The sequence below is a fragment of the Apostichopus japonicus genome, chromosome 6 (genome assembly GCF_037975245.1).
Source record: "Apostichopus japonicus isolate 1M-3 chromosome 6, ASM3797524v1, whole genome shotgun sequence".
Classification (NCBI taxonomy): domain Eukaryota; kingdom Metazoa; phylum Echinodermata; class Holothuroidea; order Aspidochirotida; family Stichopodidae; genus Apostichopus; species Apostichopus japonicus.
Genome location: NC_092566.1, coordinates 13,498,912 through 13,514,607, shown reverse-complemented (window position 1 = coordinate 13,514,607; position 15,696 = coordinate 13,498,912). Strand labels below are relative to the sequence as shown.

At 38.1% G+C, this 15,696-nt stretch overlaps 1 protein-coding gene across 3 annotated transcripts in view; it reads right to left on the bottom strand.

Moving 5' to 3' along the window:
• Nucleotides 1-5,069: 5,069 nt before the first annotated feature.
• LOC139969031 (calcium/calmodulin-dependent protein kinase type II subunit delta-like) overlaps nucleotides 5,070-15,696 on the bottom strand; it is a 107,476-nt gene continuing 96,849 nt past the window's right edge. For all 3 annotated transcript variants that reach the window (XM_071973730.1, XM_071973731.1, XM_071973732.1), the window contains 5 exons: nucleotides 14,102-14,176; nucleotides 13,329-13,404; nucleotides 12,254-12,348; nucleotides 11,224-11,338; nucleotides 5,070-9,700 (listed from right to left, as the gene is read on the bottom strand). In XM_071973730.1, the coding sequence (XP_071829831.1) occupies nucleotides 9,592-9,700; nucleotides 11,224-11,338; nucleotides 12,254-12,348; nucleotides 13,329-13,404; nucleotides 14,102-14,176 (470 nt within the window). In that variant the 3' untranslated portion in view covers nucleotides 5,070-9,591. The remainder of the gene's footprint in view (nucleotides 9,701-11,223; nucleotides 11,339-12,253; nucleotides 12,349-13,328; nucleotides 13,405-14,101; nucleotides 14,177-15,696) is intronic.

Here is a 15,696-nt window from a genome sequence, read left to right as displayed (position 1 = left end):
GCACGTGCCCTCCCCAAAAAAACGGTGCCCCTCCCCCAGGTGCCCTTCCCCCACCTCCCAGGCCCCCAGATGCGATTTGTGGCTTTAAAAGCAAATAATCAAACAAAAACTTTTTTTCAAAGGACGAAACGTATTATATTTATCAGTAAAACTTCTTTCCACCGACTATCACAATAACAAGTTGTTTACTCTCTAACAACCGTGCTTAACCATCACTACTACCCTGCAAGAATTTAAATTAAAATTTCAACATTCTTATTTAAAAATATTATCAAAGCAAAAGGGTTAGTTTCCATTTTTTTTATATAACTTTTTCATCCGCCTCAATTAAAAAATAAATATCGGACAAACTATAGCCCGAAAATTCTTGAACATGAAGTTACTTCACGTTGCCAAATATAGCACCAAATTTCATATAAGGACCCTTAATTAATCAAACCCTTCCTCTTCAACTCAACTATATCGGTCTTTCTCCGAGGAGATGCCTCTACTGGTATGTACATACTGGCAAGCTACATTTATATATAATCTGTAAATTACACACAAACATATCTCAACAAATCAATCCCATGAGCCCTCATCCATTTCTTCACTTCCAATCCCTCCGGCCCGGCATCCGTTTATGAAAGTTAGGTTAACCCACCTGTCTACCGGTACTAAGGCCCATGTCAGCCTAAATCCTCGGCCGGGTACCTAGACCACAGCAGCTAGATTGGACCGATTCGCCCCTATCGTAAAGCTGTGTGTGTGTATGCAGTGAGGTATCGTAAATAATAACAGGATAGAGGCCCCAGAACAACCTCAACCAGTGTTGTGAACATGATTTCAAAGGTGAGCGGAATATCTTCCTAAACCTTAGGTTTGAACACTACCGGTAGACCCGGCACATTGCAAGCTCAACCTAAAGGACAAATATAGTTTGATTCCCCCGGCCTGGCCATTTACCAATTGAATTTCGAGGGATAACGTTGTGGCGACACCAGAAATTCCAAAGTTGGGGGTGTAAAGTGGGCGGTGGAGTGGGGGACAAGCGAACCGTTGGGCAAAAGTTTTATAAGTGCTAAAAACGCACCTGCATCAAGTGCTTCGTTGGTGAATCAACTTTGAATTTACAATTATTTTTAATGTTTACATGAAATTCAAAATTGTGACAAAACTTTAATGTCATATACCCAGGGTCGTACATTAATCAATGTTTTTCAAGAGGGATATGTTGATCGATTTCGAGACCGACTTGCAGTGACTAGCTATCCGCAACATTTCGAAAAATAAAAGTGCCAAGTACTTCATAATTACTACCGTTTACTGTGGTTGGCTAGCAGTACATGGCTCTCAGAAGCTGCATCGGTTTCAAATTCTTGTTCTTTTCCACCTTTTGAGCGCAAAAATACATTTCAGAAAGAGCAATTACACATACATTTCTGGAATGTATCTCAGGGCCCCCATTGGGAGTCCATTGGGCTCACTCATTTTCAGATATTCAATGGCGCCCGCGTAACGAGTTTAAACCACAAAGAACGTGTGTGAGAGAGAGAATTTCAACTTCTAACTGAATTCATTTCAAAGCCCTGGTAGGGCAGGGGTAAGAGCCGGGGGCACTGGGGGCACGTGCCCCCCATACTTTTTTTCCAAAATAAGAAAATGTGCCCTACTGTATAATATATGTGCCCCTTTGATGAAGAACTGTCATTTGGATATCTTAAGCCTTTGTTAATTTGAATATTTTATTTTAATTATTTATTTTAGTCTGTACAAGCTAAGGATTTAACCGAAGTTGCTCAAGACTTTTGTTCAAGGAATGAACACAGGAGGATTTTTTTTTTTGGAAAGTTCTAAATTATGGATGGACAGAAGTACAGATGTAGGTTGATAGAGTCACGTGCACCATAATAGTATTGATAGCAGTAACACATCATATATATTTAAGTGATATGGCTGCGAGTGGTGGTCGGTGGAATAAGCAAGTGCCCCTCTGATGTTGTGCCACCCCCACCCCCCCCCCCCCACACACACACTTTGAAGCTTCCTAGCTACCCCTGGGTGCAGGGTGCAAGCCCGGGAATTCTTGAATTTTGAGATAGTTCTTGTTCTCTTGTAGCGACTTTAAAGCACAAAGGTATGATTTGCATATCAGGAAGAGGAATATAATGTATGTGGAAGGTATTCCAAGCCCTGAAGCTCTACCGCTTTCATACAGTTCTCTTTTAGCAATATCTTAAGCACAGAAATACATTCTAAAGGTTCCAATTTCATTGGAATGTATTCCAAAGCCCCTATGGGGTTCCAGGGGGAAGTAGACCCCGGAAAGTGTATCATTTCGTTAGCCATAATATTACCCAATAAAAGAAATTTGGATGTAAGGGAGAATGTTTCAGTTTTGTTGTACCGCAGCTGACTGGGGGAGGCCTGGGAGAATCTTGATTGGGTATAATTTTGAATGAAGGAACAGTCCTCCCCTTCCTCGGCGCCCCACTGCCTAAACGTCATAGGGGCCTAAACCTTTCGAGATGTAACTTCAAATTTGCGACATTAAATGTCAAATTTGGAGAATTGTTTGGGACTGTCGAGAAAAATGTCAGAAGTTACAGATATATAGGCTTGCATATATTTCGGGATGAAACGACATATTTCGAAATGATTCGGTCAAAATTTGGGGCCAAAACGTCGAATTTCGCTATGAAATGCAGCCATATATATACAAAGTGTCAATATATCGTGATAAAACATTGCAATTTTTAGATAAAACATCAACATTTGGAGATATATTTGGATATTAAACGTCGAAAATATGAGACCAACCGTCAAAACATCGGAGATGAAACATCAAGGTTTGGACAAAAACCGTTAAAAGACTTTAAATTTGGGGTATAATTTCCGAAATTCGACTAGATCGAAGGGGATGTACAGTAAACTTTTTTTTCTAGACCGATTAACTGCTTCTTGTTTTTGACCGACTGCAGTGACTGACCTAGCAACGTTTTACAAATTAAAGGAACATTAAGTGAAAATTTGCATTATAATTACGGCTGTATACTGAAATGTGTTTAGGAACGGTGTTTCCATGATTACGTCACGTGTTATTGGTTGGGACTACACGGGTGAAATGAAGCTCCTACAAGCTGCAGCATTGTCACATTGAGCACAACAATACATGTCAAAAAGAGGAATGTTTACTCGTATCTAATTACTCGGTGGAATATAATCTCCCATCTATAGCGTTGTCCAGGTACAAAGCTCCCTGAAGTTGCAACGTTTCTGAGACTTCTTGTCTCCCGAAGCGAGAAGCACGGAAATAAAGACATGTCGGAGAGATAAGTCAAATTCATCTCCAGAATGCGATGTGAGCCTTTGTGGAACTCCTGGGAACTTCAGCTGAGACATTTGTACTTTTCAGATAATATTAAATGTTCTCTGATAGTGATATTGAAACAGAGAGGAATTCAATTTCACTCATGAAGTCGGGGCTCATTAAGAACATTCTTAGCAATGTAATGAAATAAATGTTTTGGCAATGCTTTCCATCATAATCCGAAATGAAAATCATGTATGCAGGGGCGTATTACCGCTCAGCGATCCAATCGACCGCATTGTGGCCATGAAAATTGTCAAGGGCGTATTGGGCGCCTCGGAAGAAACTAGCACCTTACGCGATCAAGAGAAAATCGGCGCCTTTTGGGTCTTCGGACACAGCAGCGCACAGGTCCCGAGCCCGCCGGTAAGCAGTAGGCCAATACGCCTCTGGTTGTAGCATTAACTTCCGAGAATTGTGTCCAAGCCAAACTCTTCCCACTGGATTTCTGCATACCGCCATCTATTTCCATCTGCACATCCCAGTGCCATATACAGATGTCGCCGTGGCAAATACGCCTAGTATATGCAACTGCTACGTAGACCGTTATTTGCATTTCTTTTGGTGTGTGGGGGTGGGGTGGGTAGAGGTGTGAAATGTGGAATATTGTAAGAAAATTAATTTCGGTGCCGTTAACATCATTTTATTTTTTTCAGCGATGTGGTGAATAAATAAGTTTGGAAAAGGGACATTTATTACTATATCAAACTTCAATAATTTAAACATGAATTGTTATAAGCGTCAAGCGAGCATCTTATCAACTTTCTGAAAGGATCTTATATGAAGCCCATCATTAGACAATTTCACTTCTCAGCCTTTTGGCTAAGATTATGTGTGTTCTTTCCAAGGAACTTACGGTAATCCATTAGACGTAATATGTCATGATCACCCGCTCAATCTTGAAGCAAGGGGGACTGGGGGGGGGGGTGGTCGTGATTAGATCAATTAAGTCGTTTGTTTTTCCTGCTCAGGTTCCATCGTGGTTGACTATTCTTAAGTATCTTTTCCACAAATTTAAAGCAAAACATTAAATACTCACTGATGGTAATTCATCATTTCAGAAATAAATTCTACTCAAATAACAAGGTATGACTTGATCCACTTTCTTCATAATTATCAAAATATCAAATTGCAAACTTCAACATAAGCGAGAAAAGGTAGACCTACCTACATATTTGCAATGCTAGCTGACAAGTTTAGTAATCGACCAATTGATTTTATGTTGAGTTTGATCAGTCTTATTTATCTAATCAACGAGCGAGTGTGGGAGATGGCAGAGTGTGGGAGATGGCAGAGTGTGGGAGATGGCAGAGTGGGGGAGATGGCAGAGTGGGGGAGATGGATCGAGTAGGGGGAGACGGCCCGAGAGGGGGAGATGGCATAGTATGTGGGGAATTGGGAGGGTGGTTCTCTGCATCAAGTATATTGCAATGACATTCAAATTGTGATGTATTTTATCAGAACAGTACAATTTACTATCTGGCAACTATGACAACCTGTACAACACAAACCATGTTCACTATGGTGGTCACTTGCTAATCCACTGTCCACATATTTCTTTTCTATATTCTCACAAGATTGGAATTCTTTTGTTTATAGAAACATCTGAAAAGACAGTTGTCAACTTAAATATTTCAAAATACAATTCTATTACTGTACTTGATATGTGATCTTGATGATAGAAACCGAACACTGAGAAAAAATGACGCAAACCAAAAGATTTTATTTGTAAATGTATGCCTGTTGATTGCACTAAGAGATTAAGATAACATTACAGAATGTTCCATTCTCCTGTGGTTAAGATGCACTCCAGGCAGTATCAACAATCAAGTTATTATCTGCTACGCCACAAACACCACTGTTACACTTTCTATTATTATGTCATATATAGTAAGTATACGAAGATACTTTTTTAGTTGCCTTAATTATGCTAAATACTTGATTTTTTTTCCCCGTTCTCCACCGAAGTCGATTACAAAATTGGATATCATCAAAAATTTCATAACAGAGAAAATGAAAAATTTTTTTGAAGAAAAACTATTTTTTATATGTAAAGAAGGCTAAATGACCAAAATATACAAGAAAAATGACATTTCATTGATATATGTTAGATTAGCAACAATAAGTAAGTCAAATGCTACATGGAATAGAAGCATTTCTTTAATAATACATTCGATAAACTTGTGACAAAGAAAATGTAAAAATTCGATACAGGGAATTAAAGTATACAACTACAAGAACAAAATAAAAATGTAAGAGCAACTTGACTGCCAGCAACTTAAAAATAACACCTAATACCATCCAAAAGAAGTAAAAATATCATTTCAAAAAATACAAGTTTGAAATATTTAATAATATCCATTGTAATGCATTCATACATTTATTTATTTAAATTCTCAGGGGGGTCTCAATATATTGAATGGAATTCTCTCCCTTTCTTCAACAAACAGTTTACATATTGATTAACCTCCGTCTGTTCATGAGAAGCTGCTATACAGAATAGCAAATACTATAGAGCACTGCTATACGGAATAGCAAACACTAGAGAGAACCTGCTATACGGAATAGCAAATACTAGAGAGAAGCTGCTATACAGAATAGCAAATATTGGAGAGAACCTGCTATACGGAATAGCAAATACTAGAGAGCACTGCTATACGGAATAGCAAACACTAGCAAAGGCCAATGCATATTAATGAAGGCTTGCAAATATAGGTGTCTAACAAGAAGCAATGGCAGGTATTAACACAAGACTGTGATATAACCTTTGACACAGGTAAGTTAACCATTACCTCCATATGGTAATGAAGATACAAGTCGATTAACATGACGAATATTGATATATATTCTCATCACAATTTTAAAGGAACCAAGCAATATGTTTTCCCAGCTAGAATAATAACTAAACCACCTTAGATCACTATAGCTGGTATGTTTACAGGTTCAAGCAATATGTTTTCCCAGCTAGAATAACAACTAAAACACCTTAGATCACTCTAGCTGGTATGTCTATAGCTTCATAATGTTTTGTATTTTAAAGAAACCAAGCAATATGTTTTCCCAGCTAGAATAATAACTAAAACTCCTTAGATCACTCTAGCTGGTATGTCTAAGGGTTCATAATGTCTTGGATGTTTGACGTCTCTAGATGGTTTAACTTATCGCAGCCAAAGGTACAGAAAGCTACAGTTGCTAATCTAGATCTATTGACCGATGGGTAGCCTGCCAATCAATTACAGACTGCCTTTATAGTTTCCGATGATGTGACACGTACTGGAGCAACAAAGTACTGATACGATATCTCGTTTCATGTGAAATTTCAGGTAATGCTCTATGAAGGGAAAGCAATTGCCGCATAAATAAGCAACTTTACCAAGGAGCACTTTGCATCACCATACAGTCTTGGACAAATGATATCTGAGATTGTAACTTTCCGCCACACATTTCCCCTAATTTTGTAATCAAAGTCCCACATTTCCAGTTCTTACCTCTTTCATAACCTGGAGTGATCCTTTTTAAGACCTTCAGTAGGTATACAGCACAAAAATGTGATTAAAGTGGAGGTTAAATTATATTACTGACAGATATTATCATATTTAATACCCTGTCTTATCATTGCTAGACCAGGGTGCTGCAAAAATCAGCAAGGTTTAATTCTATAAGCATGCATGACCAACGGATTGATCTTCAAACTAATCATGTTATTAAATGCACTCAAAAACCGCAGACATCAACCAGGTTAAACATGCTGGGATTATACTCATACATTAACGCTAGCGATGATATGCAGAAAGCGCAAATCAACTTTTTAGTTTTTTTTCAGTAATGTAACAAAATTCCAACAGCTATTCCAGTATCTTGAAAACAAAATGTTTCACTTGATGAATGTGAAATGATCTTCCCTAGGTGATCAACCTCGTCATTATAATGAAGTGAATAATGAAATAACTTTTTTCAACTGAATTAAAAGCCTACATATTTGATATGAGGACCACTTACGACTGGCAGCTTGCTTATGGAGATGGCAGTTTGTACACTTTATGTATTAGAGTGCTTGTTAACAATGTAGCTTAGGCCAGCTCAACAATGCTTTTGAATAATGTTTTCTTTTTATGTTGCAATATTATTACCAGTTCTTAAGTGTAATCTCACAATACACCTACCCTACAACACTAGTGATGTAGGCCTACACTCATAACAGTTCTTGGTGCATATGAGCAGCTGGTCTTATCCCTTGTGCAATGATTCCAATTTTTTTCTTTTATGTACACACATATCAGTTTTTCTTCACACATAAACAGTTGAATCCAGACTACTGTGACTATAAATATCTCTATTAGCTTTCTCTTTTATATCAGAGATGTGTTAATATTAAAAGTGCATTATCGACTGTGATGATTAATAACAAACAATGGTTGATATCAACGAGTGCCTGTGAGTCGGTGCAGCTAACATGTAGCAGCTAGTATCCAGGGCCTAATATCCCAAATCTATCATATGATATGCTAAGAGCTATTCTATAGCAGCGTGGAATAGTTAAAACTCCTGAATTATCATCCAAAGCCTATGTAAAAAGCTACAAAAAACATGTTGTCTCCAAAGTTATCAAGGAATGTGTGTTTGTAAACATGAACCAATTTACAAGACCAACTTGTCACAAGAAAAATCAGCTACTGCTAACATTAAAAGATACCGACTAATACAACAGTATCCTCGTAGTAAGGTGGCATTGGATGTGCCTTGTAAAACCCTACAACTTTCTTCGATGACACTTTTACAAGTTATTATCATCTCAACTATCTAAGACATCCTTTTTGGATGAATTCATCAGACCTTAAAAGCTACAAATAACCTTTTAGTCGATATGCAGTTAACTTACCGCAAGAAAATTTGCCATGTAAATGTAATGTGGACACTTTAACTGTCAAGATAAATTTCACTTTTTTCACAGATTTTCGTCCCTGTCAATAAACTCCTTTCCAAAATTTTCCTTTCAACATTCAACAGATGATTCTTAGCTGGTTAAGTCATCACAGCCCCGGTCTATGATTCAAAGCAAAGAAAATGAAATTCATATCCGATATGATTACTCTACCTTTGCCAACAATAAAACAAATGAAAGCGTATGTGAAACTTGGAAAAGGAAACTGCCAAAAAAACCAACCTTTTTGAATTTTGAACATGCAGGTTTTTAAAAGTTTTGAAATTTTACTTCTTTTCATCTACATAGTTACTTCTAAATCAATTTTTTAGTTTTTTTTAGTTTTTTATTTGAAAAGTTATTTTAGTTGCCATGGTTATATATAAAAGGCTATCCTTAATAATAGATTACATACACCAGAAGGACATTTATTGATATTTATACTCTTATGTTATAATTCGTTAATATTCATAATAAAGTGCTGTTATCTTAAAAGAACCTTTTTTTGGTTAAGTCTCTTGTGCAGTATTACAAAAAAAAAATTCACTTTACTTCCATATATACACCAAAAAAAGAAACCAAAAAAAGAAATCCGATTGTTATGGAATTAACCACCGCTGACAACGATGTGGCATGATACATCTCGCGACAGTACGAACACTACTTGCATTAGTCAGGTAACTAATGTATGTCAAAGCTCAACATTTAATAAATGATATCACTTCATGGGCGCAATTACTAACAGAAGACCCAAGAGTTATACTTTTCCGCTTGCACATTTGACTACAAGACACATGACATGCAGCACAAAAAAAAAACTATTTTGTTGCCCCATCGAACTTTACACTACTATTTCAAAAGCTATTTGATATACATGAGAAGGGAAACATACGTGAGTTGTCACACATTCCATAAGACAAGTGGTAAACAAATAGAAACATGGTAATATAATGATGATGATAATAATAAAGTCTATATAAACAAAAATGGCACTTCATGACCCCCTCCACCACCAACGTTGCCTTCCTTCTTCATCATAGGCCAAGCACTGCACTGCGACTGCTGTTATAGCATCGCTAGCTCTCAAGACAGAGGGCAGCAGACTCGTTGTCCGTTTCCCTGAAAAACGACGACCAAGAAGCGCAGCTCGGACCAAAACCTTCTCCTGTAAATGATACTGATAGAGACTAACGTGGTCGTTTACAGGGACTTCTAAAATAACGTTCCGTCCCTGACACTCAACCAGCCAGTGTGTCCACCAGTCGTAAATCAAACCTGCAATTTGGCTCCTTGAAACCTTTCGCATACTCCCTCTCTCGCTCTACTGCCCTCCGTTGAAGGAGCGGTGCATGTGCACGTTCTGCCATTTACCGTCCTTGCGTTGCCACACCCTGGTCTCCTCGCACCGTTCGGTGACGGCCACACCGCTTCTGTGGGAGGAGGCAAAAACATCCATAAATAAATTAATAAATAAATATATTCTTAAGGTAAAAAGCAACAGATGAAAAAACCAGACGAGGGAATTTAGGAACGATGATGTCAGTATCAAATAGGAATATACTCTCTACATCAGATGAATGAAAAAGATGAATGCACGAAATCTTCCAAATTTGAAACTTCTCACGAAAAACAAAAAGTTTGAATGTGCATTTGGGCCGATGTAATTCCAGCCAGAACCTGTGCTAGAGGTACTTAGAATGGTAGATTTGGAAGGGGAGGGGGGGAAGTGATCTTGAAGTGGGTCAGTCATTAAGGCTTGGGAGGGGGTAGTGATCTTGAAGTGGGTCAGTCATTAAGGCTTGGGAGGGGGGTAGTGATCTTGAAGTGGGTCATTAAGGCTTGGGAGGGGGTAGTGATCTTGAAGTGGGTCATTAAGGGATGGGAGGGGGGTAGTGATCTTGAAGTGGGTCATTAAGGCCTGGGAGGAGGTGGTGATCTTGAAGTGGGTCATTAAGGCCTGGGAGGGGGTAGTGATCTTGAAGTGGGTCATTATGGGATGGGAGGGGGGTAGTGATCTTGAAGTGGGTCATTAAGGCCTGGGAGGAGGTGGTGATCTTGAAGTGGGTCATTAAGGCCTGGGAGGGGTAGTGATCTTGAAGTGGGTCATTAAGGCCTGGGAGGGGGGTAGTGATCTTGAAGTGGGTCATTAAGGCCTGAGAGGGGGTAGTGATCTTGAAGTGGGTCATTAAGGCCTGGGAGGAGGTGGTGATCTTGAAGTGGGTTATTAAGGCCTGAGAGGGGGTAGTGATCTTGAAGTGGGTCATTAATGCCTGGGAGGGGGGGTAGTGATCTTGAAGTGGGTCATTAAGGCCTGGGAGGAGGTGGTGATCTTGAAGTGGGTCATTAAGGCCTGGGAGGGGTAGTGATCTTGAAGTGGGTCATGAAGGCCTGGGAGGGGGGGTAGTGATCTTGAAGTGGGTCATTAAGGCTTGGGAGGAGGTGGTGATCTTGAAGTGGGTCATTAAGGCCTGGGAGGAGGTGGTGATCTTGAAGTGGGTCATTAAGGCCTGGGAGGGGTAGTGATCTTGAAGTGGGTCATGAAGGCCTGGGAGGGGGGGTAGTGATCTTGAAGTGGGTCATTAAGGCTTGGGAGGAGGTGGTGATCTTGAAGTGGGTCATTAAGGGATGGGAGGGGGGTAGTGATCTTGAAGTGGGTCATTAAGGCCTGAGAGGGGGTAGTGATCTTGAAGTGGGCCATTAAGGCCTGGGAGGGGGGTAGTGATCTTGAAGTGGGTCATTAAGGCCTGGGAGGAGGTGGTGATCTTGAAGTGGGTCATTAAGGCCTGGGAGGAGGTGGTGATCTTGAAGTGGGTCATTAAGGCCTGGGAGGGGGAAGCGAGGTTACCAAGTGTTCTAAGCTAGGTAGATCAGAGTAGATATGTATAGGAGACAGATAAGAGAGTAATGAAGTACATAATTTCATGCGCCATATTTCAACAAGCACATAACTTACTTGTCAATGTACTGACTGAGCCTCACATAGGCAATAGATGCTGCATCTTCTCCCAACAGGTGGACAAAGGGATTTAGGATGGTGGTGTTGGCAGTCCTACAATTTTTCTTCAAAACTGTTGAGAAAAAAAAATGGGAATACTCCATTTCAGTCATACAAAGATAAAATTATTTTGCAAAATCCTGTCACCTGAAAAGCAGATCAGATTCCATAAACTATGAATTAACTGTTACTTAAAAACAGCAAATTGAAAAAGAAAATGAACGTACTAAAATGAGTTTTCACAAAGAGAAACACAGCTTAACCACAAATGGACGGTACATCTTTTACTGTAACAACAAATTTAACTTGCCAAAGAGTAGGGAGATTTTTACTTGACGCCAGAATTATTCCGACAAATTGGCCATAATATATAACAAATCAGACAAGACTGTTTGGAGAAGTAACTTAATGGGTCTTTAGCACTATGGTATCAAGTAAAATACTATCACATGTTAACATGAAATTGGGTACCTTAAGTCCCCTCCAAACTCAACCACCCCCCTCCCATATGGGAGAGGTTAACCTGATTCTACTGAAAAAGCTTGTAAACTTTGTAATAAACAATATTGCATGGAGCAACTTATCTTGAAAAGAAAGCAGCCCACACAGGAACTAATATATAGACAAGTACATGGACTCTCATAGAAACAGCTACATTAGACAAGCATCTGGCCCGCACAGGAACTACATATTTAGACAAGTACATGGACTCTCATAGAAACAGCTACATAACACAAGCAGCTGGCCCGCACAGGAACTACATATATAGACAAGTACATGGACTCTCATAGAAACAGCTACATTAGACAAGCATCTGGCCCACACAGGAACTAATATATAGACAAGTAATGGACTTTCATAGAAAGAGCTAAATTAGAAAAGCATCTGGCCCGCACAAGAACTACTGTCTTGGACATGTAAGTGGCCCGCACAAGAACTGCATAGGTACTGCTTACTTGGACAAGTGGCATGTGTAGGGACTACTTACTTGTATCGAAGTAGAATTTGTGGAAATCTAGACCTTCAACAAGCATGCCACAGCTCTCCTTCTCAAAACAGGTCAAATGAGGATCACATAGTTTTCTGTTGAAATAGAGCAAAATCCATTGAATACCACAGTAACAATACACAAGATAGTAGAAGATAATACAAACTGTTGATCCTTTTGGGCCCTTGATATTTTTGGTTCCTTCACATTTCCAAACTAGACTGTTTCTCAGTCGTATGCCTGACATCAGTTTCATGATCATCAAAAACAAAATCTTAAATTAGTGTGTAATCAGGAACCAATATAATTATGTATTTTAATTAAGGAATCAGTTTAACTGAATTTAAATATCCATCATTGGCCTTTACAAAACAAATAACCAGAAATGTACAAAATATAGTACAGAATAAGTCAAGGTTTTTAGCCTTTAGGAGAAGTCTTGGTAAACTTACAACACAATGAATTTCACATGATTGTAAATACTGCAGAAAATATCACACATTGAGTACTTTTTTCTCAACTCAATTTGGAAACCAGCACCCAAGACTTGCTCAACAACCACAAACTACCCATTTGAATTTATGATGTCTGCATCATAGGTCATCCACACGTATCCGGTCATATGTATGCGTTCGTATATCCGTACCCTCATACATACACGTTCATACCTATCTACAGCAAACACTATATTTGACTTGTGCCATCTGAACTGAGATGACATTATTTGCAGCTATGAGAACTTTGGAATCCATCTCAGCCGCTCTCATCAGATCGCACGTAAAGGAGGTCAAATGTCTCTACGACCTCTTCCCAGTTTCATCCTTATCTTACACAAATACTACTATGAATACATAAAAACCATGTTGATGTTTTCTCCAATGATCCAACTATTTATATAGACATATACTTTTACTTCCTTATGGGCCAGTCTCCCATCGTTTGACACTGAAACCTGTTCTAACAGGTGCAGTGCTGGTCACCTTGGAGACGATATTTCACATCAAATGACACAACAACCTACTACTGTCTGTCACATTACATCACATTCAATTTCTTTTAATAGTGCCGTCCTTACGCATATGCATCAAAGTCGCCATTCTTGATGGAATCGAGTAGATTTTCGGTCAGCTTGATAATTTCCTGCTTTTTAGCTGTGCAAAAGAAAAGAAAAGAAAACATTGAATATCAATAAATACAAATCTTTTAATATTCCACATGCCACACTTACACCAAACTTAATTTTTGGTTAGGAAGATAAATGTTTAACATGGACTGAAATTAATTAAAGTTTCAATCATACTCCCAAAGTGTTCTAGGATTCACGACAATACCAATAAAACAGGTTTATAAGTACTTGTCAAATATGACAAGAGCTGGTATTCAACTTGATGTAATTAATTACACAAAGGTGCATTAGTACTTATTGATCTCCTGCTGCTTGTGTCAATACTTGATGCAAATTGTCACATTTCAAACCAAAACTTCACATCACATCCTACTGTACCAGAGAGACTAGCTACTTGGCAAGGGTCTGCAGAAGTCTGCAAGGGATTTCTTTCCAGGAAAAAGAAGTAGCCGGTTATTACTGTGAACAATTCAGACAATATCTTCATCCTCGTTTCTTTAAAGTAAAGTAGGCTATGAACACCTGCTATGAAAAGTACAGCAGCCTAAGCTATAGGTTGATAATTGCCTTGACAGCTAATGCCTCTCTCAAGGTTGTTATGTATCTGTTCAGTCATTCTAACAAACTAACAATATACCTTTTGTGTACATCTGACAGAGAGAGAAGCTACGCTGTCGACACAACCGGATAACTTAAAGAAGGAAATGAGTGTATAAACTTACACTTGGTGTCTTCATCATCAACAGTGCTGCCCTCTGTGGATCCTTTTATGCCATTGTCCTTCTTGTTCTTGCCAACTGAGTATAAAACACAATAGCCCTTTGTCATTGGCATGAGTTCATTATGAAGTGTTGTTAACTTGAGATTTGACCAGACAACAATAACCCTTTGTCATTGGATCATTATGAAGTGTTGTTAAACTGAGATCTGACCAGACAACCGATGAGAAAACTTACCATGTTGTGGACATATAATCAGCTCTTATAAAACTCACCCAAACTGATAAATCTAAAATATTCAACAACTTTTTAGGGTTAACAACACCTGAAGCCAAGTTGAGCATATCATGCTTACTAGGATGAACTAATAGGTACCAAGATCCCATGTAACTTAAATGTTTTTAAGTTAGTACACACAAGCTTAATGAGCAATACTGTTCTTTTCAGAGGATGACTTTAAGGAACAAACAATAAAATTTGGTATTTTTGTAGATCATTAAAACACACTGAAGACTTTCATTCCAGGTTGGATTTCTATTACATTTTTAAATTTTTGAAAAAAGAACCTTCAAGCAAGCGAGGCTTATGAAGTAAAGTGACTGGACTATGAAGTCTAATACACAGACCATTCTAAGGTCAGTTCTTCAGAGGCAACACAAAACTCAATGGGAAGAGAAGTTTATGGCCTCAACTGACTTGTTTACAATACATTAACAATTTGTCAATGACACATGGTGTTGAATGTCACCTAAAGGTACTCTCTTGTTTGTATCAAATTAATTTAAAAAAAAATATATTGGTGAGTTTAATACTAAACTTGACTAAACAATGGATTAACATTAACATTATGATATCATGTCTGAAGCCTTAAAGGAGCAGTCCAGAGGTTAAGCATGTATTTTAGGAGTGACTATCTTAAAAAACCTCCATGGCTATTGAAACAATACTAGCTCTCAAATTTTTTATTTTTCTTCGAAATATCACACATCAAGGCTAAAACTCTTGCTTCACCCTTTAAATGGACCAATTGAAATCACTGGGTTATTGATCCGACATGGTTTTCTTCATTATTATTTATAATTACATTATTATTTGTAAATAGTAGAGTACCTGCTTCATAAAGGTTGCCTAAGGTTTATATCATATTTCTGACTACCTGTTTCTCATTTATTAAAGTCCGTACAAGTGATTAATTTGACAACTAAATTGTTCTCATTAACAACAAAAGTTAATGAATAAATGATGAATGAATGAAAAAAACAAGCTGCTTTCATTCTGTGAGTAACAATTATTTGTAACTACAGCAAGAATGTACATGAATTCATGAGATAAAAAATAAATGAAAAATTTGGAGAAAAAAAAAGACTTAAAAGTCAGTGGGCATATCAAGTTATCAACTATCAAGGATAATACTAATGTGACCCTAAAACTAACACCACCATCTCCTTTTATTTCCCTATTTTTTTTTAAAAGTGTGCTGAATATCACTCTGTGAAAGAAATATTAATTTTTAGTATAGGATAGTCCTTTGAGGACACAGGAAAAGGAATAAAAACATTAAGGAAAATCTGGGATAAAAACAAATGGGATAATAAAGA